Source organism: Daucus carota, chromosome 4, assembly GCF_001625215.2.
Source record: "Daucus carota subsp. sativus chromosome 4, DH1 v3.0, whole genome shotgun sequence".
Taxonomy (NCBI): domain Eukaryota; kingdom Viridiplantae; phylum Streptophyta; class Magnoliopsida; order Apiales; family Apiaceae; genus Daucus; species Daucus carota.
The window spans coordinates 19,261,922-19,269,808 of NC_030384.2; the positions used below are offsets into that span (position 1 = coordinate 19,261,922).

At 42.6% G+C, this 7,887-nt stretch overlaps 1 protein-coding gene across 1 annotated transcript; it reads left to right on the forward strand.

Annotated features, from left to right (window-relative positions):
• The first annotated feature begins 3,998 nt into the window (after nt 1–3,998).
• On the forward strand, nt 3,999–5,993 carry LOC108216970 (uncharacterized). Its single transcript, XM_017389829.1, has 3 exons — nt 3,999–4,933; nt 5,110–5,285; nt 5,404–5,993. Exons 1-3 carry the CDS (start codon nt 3,999–4,001, stop codon nt 5,991–5,993), a joined length of 1,701 nt encoding a protein of 566 aa, XP_017245318.1.
• The last annotated feature ends 1,894 nt before the right edge of the window (nt 5,994–7,887 follow it).

Below are 7,887 nucleotides of genomic sequence, written 5' to 3' on the forward strand. Positions count from 1 at the left end.
AAAAGGAGATCGATACCTTGAATAAGAAGAAGGACCAATACAAGCGTTGGAAGAAGGAGCATGAAGGTTCTGAAGGAAGGTCCAGGCGAAGGGAGCCTAGTCCTCGGAGAATCAACTTCGACACTGATGAAGAAGCTGAAGAGGAGGATGACCGAGAGGATGGTGAGGACCATGATGATGGTGAGAACCAGGATGATTCCGAGGATCGACGCAACACGGATGATCGTGATCGTGAAAATAACGAAGAGGATCGTGAAGATGAAGATGAGCTCCGTGAAGGAAGCCTTAGTATCTTTGACAGAATGGGTAGAAGGTTGACGTTGAGGGATCTCCGTCACAGGCTGGATGACAGGCGTCGTAGGATGCAAGAAAGGCTAGAGCGTGAAGGTTCTAGGTCCCGAGAATCTCGAGGTTCTCGTGGCCACAGGAACCACAGACGTCGCAGACCACCATCACCTCCCAGTGGAAGCTCTGGAGATGGAAGCTCATATTCGAGCTCTGAAGAAAGCCACGCGCCCAGGAGAAGGAGACCTCCTAGGCATAGGCGTGATGAGTTGGAAGAGTTTTCTGATGGTGAGAATGGTCGTTACAGAGTTGATGACCTTCGAAGGGCCCTTGAGCGAATGAAGGGGGACAAAGGAGTGCAGCATGATCTCTCGATTGAATCTCCGTTCTCTAGGAGGATTCGAGATTCTCCTCTACCCAAAGGCTATCGAGGTGCTGGAGACCTCAAATTTGATGGAACCACCGACCCTGTAGAGTACCTGAGCAAGTTCAATACTGAGATGGAGGTTTACCAGATTGCTGAATTGACAAGGTGCAGATTGCTGGCTGCAACACTTAGAGATAATGCTCACAAATGGTTCAAGAGGTTGGCTGCGAACTCTATCAGGTCTTGGAGGCAGATGAGGGTGCTCTTTATAGCCCAGTTTCAAGCTTCTGTCACTTACGCACCTCCTGCAAACACACTGGCCAACATCAAGCAAAGGAAGAATGAAACCTTGAGGGAGTATTTCAAGCGTTTCAACACAGAGGTTCCCAAGGTCAAGAAAACCTCTGATGAGACCTACAAGAACTTCTTGATTGCTGGAGTTCGACCAGGTTCTGACGTTTGGAAGGAGCTGCAAAGTCGGGAGCCTGAAACCTTGAATGATTTCAATGCAAGGGCGGAACCTCACAAGATTGTGGAGGAATCTATGGCCAAATTAAGGAAGGACAGAAGTCCCAGCAGGAATCAAGGATGGAACAAAAGCAAGAGAGGAAGGTCCTACAACCCAGCTAGAGGTTCCACTAAGAGAGGTTCCTATACAGGAGGTTCCGATGACAAAAGAACCTCTTGGGAGGGCAAGTCACCGATCACTGTGAATGAGACAAGCACCCGGAGAGGTCTTGGTTACCAACCTCCAAAGAGGGAAAGGGTGAAGTATGCTGAATATACCCCTTTAAATGCACCAGTGGATCATATCTTCGAAGTCAGCGAAAAGAGTGGAATGTTCAAGAAACCTCTACAGAATGGACCTCCAGGAAAGAAGGGCGAGGGAAAGTATTGTGCCTTCCATGATGTTAATGGGCATGATATAGTTGAATGTCGTCACCTGAAGGATCACATTGAGGACCTCATCAGAAAGGGGTACCTATATGAGTTTGTGGCTGAGGAGGCCAAGAAGCTGAAGGAGAAAAAAGAAGCAAAAGCTGATGCAGCCAAAGAGAATCCAGAGCGGGCTCGTAGGGCTGGAAGTATTCATACTATCATTGGAGGCCCTTATATTGGAGGTTCTAGCTGGAATGCTATAAAGAATTATAGCCGGGAAGCTAAAGGAGCTGTCCTGACTAATGTTAACAGTTTGGAAGAAAGGCCCCCTAAGATGTTCAAAGGGGAGATGACATCAATCACCTTCACTGAGGAAGATGCAAGGCATGTTCACCACCCTCATAACGATGCTTTGGTGGTTAAGGTTCTTATAGGAGGCACAAACGTGCATAGGTGCTTGGTGGACAATGGAAGCTCAGTGAACATCCTTACATATGACACCTACTAGAAGATGGGGTACCTGAAGAAGGAGATAGCACCCGTTTACAATGACCTTTTTGGGCTGGTTGGACCTCCTGTGTAGGTTGTTGGGAAGGTGAAGCTCCCCATCACTCTTGGAATTTACCCTATGACAACCACGCAGGTTATGGATTTTGTAATTGTCAACGAAGACATCTCTTACAATGGGATCCTGGGAAGGCCATTGTTAAAAGAGATGATGGTAATAACCTCAATTTACCATCTCTATATGAAGTTCCCGACTCCTGAAGGAATTGGATGCTTGAAAGGATGTCAATTTGAATCAAGGCAGTGCTACATGAATGCTATTCGGTTGGCCGAGAAGCTGAATAGGCACCTGCTTCTCATGGATGAAAGTTCCCCGGACAGCAGTTGTAGATATATGGAAACTAAGGAAGGAGAGAGTCCTTAAACATTTTCTAGCATGCAGATAGGAAGGGACATTTGCAACGCATTGATGATGATACAACATCCTGATGAAGAAGCTCATATTGATGTTGCATTTTCTCCGGGGGTAGGTACCCATAATGGTGAAATTTTGATGCTTGAAGCTCCGCCAAGAGAAGCTGGTGAAGAACTTTTGCAGGAGGGAATTGTAGAAGAGGTTCATGAAAGCGACTTCGATGTTCCTGAGGTGACTGATGAAGGTCCCCCTCAAAAGGTTCCCGTAGAAATCGACCTGGATCCTAGAATGCCTGAAGCTGTGGAAAAAACTGGTGCTGCTGGCGACACCATTGCAATTAAAGTAAGCAAATATGATGATATCAAGGAGTTGAAAATTGGAAAACAATTGAATCCAAAGATGCAAGAGGTTCTTTCCAGTTTCTTAAGGAGGAACCTAGATGTCTTTGCATGGCAACACTCTGATATGGTCGGGATCGACCCAAGGATTATGTGTCACCATCTCAACATAAACCCGGAGAAAGATGGAGTGAGACAGAAAAGGAGAGCTATGGGTGAAGAAAGAGCTTCTGCTCTAAAGGAAGAAGTTGATAGGCTTCTTGAGGCAAAGCTGATTAGAGAGTCATTCTACCCCAAATGGTTGGCTAACCCTGTGCTGGTGAAGAAGCCCAATGGAAAATGGAGAACATGTGTAGATTTCACAGATTTGAACAAGGCGTGCCCAAAGGACAGCTTCCCTTTGCCAAGGATCGATCAGCTAGTAGACTCAACTGCAGGACATGCATTGTTGAGCTTCATGGATGCATACTCGGGATACAATCAGATTCTCATGTATGAACCTGATCAGGAGCATACCTCTTTCATCACAGATAGAGGTTTATATTGCTACATTGAAATGCCATTTGGACTTCTTAATGCTGGAGCTACCTACCAGAGATTGGTGAATATGATGTTCAAGGAACAAATTGGCAAAACCATGGAGGTTTATGTAGATGATATGCTGGTGAAATCAATGGTGGAAGCTGATCATGTGCTGCACCTCTCGGAGATGTTTGGGATTCTAAGGAGGTTCAAGATGAAGCTGAACCCCCAGAAGTGTGTGTTTGGGGTCGAATTTGGAAAATTCTTGGGTTTCATTGTGAACCACAGAGGTATTGAGGCCAACCCTGCAAAGATAAAGGCACTTCTTGAGATGAGGTCACCCCGAAGTATAAAGGAGGTTCAATGCTTGACTAGAAGGGTTGCGGCTCTCAACAGGTTCGTGTCTAAGTCATCAGACAAATGTAGGGAGTTCTTTGCAGCCATCAAGAAAGGAAAGGATTTCAAGTGGACACCGGAGTGTGAAGCTGCTTTCCAGGACCTAAAAGCTCATCTGGGAAGCCCACCACTGTTATCAAAACCAAAGGATGGAGAAACACTAATTCTGTACTTAGCTGTTTTTGAGTATTCAATCAGTGCTGTTTTAATCTGAGAAGAGGAACAGGTTCAGCTTCCTGTTTACTATGTTAGTAAGAGGCTTTTGGATGCAGAGACGAGGTACACAAACATGGAGAAGCTTGCTTATGCCTTGATACTGGCATCGAGGAAGCTCGGGCCTTACTTTCAGTCACACAAAGTAGTTCGCACTGCTTTTCCTCTAAGGCAGGTTCTTCACAAGCCAGAGGCTTCAGGAAGGCTAATGAAGTGGGCTGTTGAGTTGGGACAATTTGATGTTGATTACAAACCAAGGACTGCTATCAAAGGCCAGACATTGGCTGATTTCTTTTTGGAGTTTCCACCTAGCACGGAGAAGCTCATTGAAGAGGTTCAGGAAGAACCTCAACTAGTTAAGGTTCCTGCGGAAAATTATGCCCCATGGTGGACACTGTATGTGGATGGTGCAGTTAATGGAAACGGTGCTGGAGCTGGGATAATGTTGGTAAGTCCTGAAGGGCACAAGTTACAAAGTGCCATACACTTTGGATTCAAAGAAACTAATAATGATGCGGAATATGAAGCCCTAATCTCGGGGTTGAAACTAGCAATTGAGATGAAGGTCGAGAACCTAACTATCTTTAGTGACTCCATGCTGGTAGTTGGTCACTTAAGAGGAGGTTTCCAGGCTAGAGGTCCTCGTACCAATTTATACATGAGATACGCTCAGGAGCTCATGGAGAAGTTTAAGGAGGTAAACCTAGAACAAGTTCCTAGGTCAAAGAACTCAGAAGCTGATGCTCTTGCAAAGTTGGGGTCCCAACGAGAGTCTACGCTATTGGGAGTGATACCACTGGAGGTTCAGCTTCAACCAAGTGTCCCCAAGCTTGATATCATGAGTGTGGATGTTCAACAAGACACTTGGATCACACCTATTGTTGACTATATCACAAAAGGTACTTTACCCCCGGAGAGGGATGAAGCTAGGAGGCTTAAGTACAAGTCAACAAGGCACGTGATTTATGAAGGAGTTCTCTACAAAAGAGGTTTCAACAAACCATTACTCAGGTGCATTGCTGGTTCGGAATGTGAATACATCATGAGAGAGGTTCACGAGGGAATCTGCGGGAATCATTCAGGAGGAACCTCTCATTGGCACATAAGATCCTTAGGCAAGGATACTACTGGCCTACATTGTACAAGGATGCTCATAAGTTTACTCAAGCTTGTGATCGCTGTTATAGGTTTGCAAATCAGAACACCAACCTTGCTGTTCCATTGAAACCTTTGACTAGTCCTTGGCCATTCGCTGTTTGGGGTATTGATTTGATTGGAGAGCTTCCCAAAGGAAAAGGGGGAGTAAAATATGATGTTGTTGCAGTGGATTACTTCACCAAATGGGCAGAAGCTGAAGGAATTCGTGTTTAGAGCAATCATTTGCAGGTATGGGGTTCCATACAAGCTGATCTCGGACAATGGAAAGTAATTTGATAGCAAGGAGCTTCGAGGTCTCTGTGATGACCTTGGAATTCAAAAAGGATTTTCAGTAGTTTGCCATCCCCAAAGTAATGGTCAAACTGAAGCTGTGAACAAGATTATCAAACACACTTTGAAGACAAAGTTGGAGGAAAAGAAAGGCTGTTGGCCTGAGGAGCTTCCTATGGTTCTTTGGTCTTACAATACTACACCAAGAACCACCACTGGAGAATCCCCATTCACTCTCACCTATGGATGTGAAGCTATGGTACCTGTGGAAATAGGTGCAGGTTCTTTGAGAAGGGATAACTTTGATCCTACGGATAATGAGAAGAATCACCTTCTTTACTTGGACATGTTAGAAGAGTTAAGAGCCAACTCACAGCTGAAGCTGGCTGCCTATCAGCAAAGGACAAAGAAATACTTCAACAACAAGGTTCGAGTCCGACCTCTTAAAGTGGGGGACCTTGTTCTAAGGAAAGTGATGCCCAATACAAGGGTTCCTGGCCATGGAGCTTTTGGGGCAAATTGGGAAGGACCTTACAAGATAAAAACGGTTCTCTGGGAAGGAACCTATCACCTAGAGGACCTAAATGGGAAGTTGATACCAAGGGCATGGAATGCCGAGCACCTCAAGAAATATTACCAGTAGCTTCTTGCAGGTACACTGATTTTCTTCAAGTAGTCCTCTTTCAGGTTTAGGATGAATAAGAGCAAACCTATTAGTTATGGTTGCGATAGGATAGGATTTGATGATTTCTCTTTGATTGATGCATGATGTATGCTCGGGGGGTAGCGTGTTGTGCACCTCCCAAAATGGATTTCTCTTAAACTCCGTAATGAAATATCGTAGTTTTATTTCAAAAATTGTTCATAGATTTGGATAAGCTTCTACTTGGATTGGTTGATTATGACATGATTAAACGAATTACTTGGTAGGAACCCGAAGGTTCAGGTTCCTCGAATTTAAAAGGAACCTGTAAGTTCAGGTTCCAGCTATATGGTAAGAACCTGAAAGTTCAGGTTCGCAAGAACCTGAAGGTTCAGGTTCCTCTTTTAATGGATAATGACTTAACATGATAGTTAATATTGGATATGGAATTGGAAATAGAATGATAACTTGAGTTCTTCATCATGATTAATCATACTAAAGAACTCAGGGGGTAGTAGATATATGGAATCGAATGAATACCTCTATTTGGAAATGGAAATTTCGAAACTTTTAGTGATTAATGGAAAATGGATACATGTTTACATGGAATTTAGTAATGGATTACATAATTGATTATGTGGAAATATTACAATTGAAACTCCTTTGAATCACACATTGGAAAAACTATACATGAATTGTATACATTTGGAAAGTGGAAACTCATGATCGAGGAACCTATAAACAACTAGAACGTTGAAACACGGAAACATTGGAAATAAGCTGGACAGCTTCTTAAATCGACAAACTTCTTAAGTTAACATGTCATGGAAAACAAAGGCAAAGCCTCATGAATACTGAGCAAATTAAGTATAAACCTGCACAATAGAACACATGCAGTATAAATGGTTAATGCTTAATATGAACCTGATGATTCGAGGTTCAAGGAATACACCCACATGGACTATGTGGTACAATATGGAAAATATGATGACCCTATAAACGGGAAGGAATTTATGCATAAATAATGCATATATATAATAAACTTATTCACGAGGTTTAAATGGCAAAACCCATGAGAACCACATGGTATGAATTGGAAAAGTTATGATAAAACTAAAAGGAAAATGATCTAACTTAATCACCTAGAATGGTGAAGGTAAATAAGGAACCTGTGAAAGGTTACTTAATGGAAACATGAACCTGATCACTCAACAGGGTGAGGTTTAAGGAATAAACCCAGGCATTTGAAAGGCTTGGTCAAAAAGTAGGAACCTCTATATGAGGAACCTGGATGGAAGGAGAGCTTGAAAGGCATATGTTAAGCCTATTTGTATTTAAGAGTATTAACTCAACTCTGATAAGAAAGAAAGTAAATAGCAAGCACTATTAAAGGAATCCGTACGAAGAACGTCAAGTGATTTATTAAACTCATATGTCTGAAGAATTTCAGGATGCTGCTACACACCACTGATAGAAGTTCATTAATATGTTCAAGCCTCAGTGTACAAATAATCTTTTGTAGCACGTCCAGAAGTCCAGAAGATATAAAGTTTTAATACTTTATTTATTCAGAAGATTCCATACTATTGTTACTAATGAAGAGGAACTACAAAGACAAAGACTCGACGAATAAGCCACGTCTCAAATGTTTATTTGATAACGAATATTTAATTCAGCTAGATACAGATGAACCAGACAGCACATTTGTGTATCAGCTACTCAGATTAAGTGTTCTGCATCAACTATAAATGGCCGTTCAATCAAGACAGAGATCTACAACGTTCGACAAAGTCAGAAGTCTCTGCTGCTGAAGGAATATAATTTTATAAGTATTTATTTAATTATTTCACTTATCAAAATAATTAAATTAGTTGCATAATTTATTTATTAAATT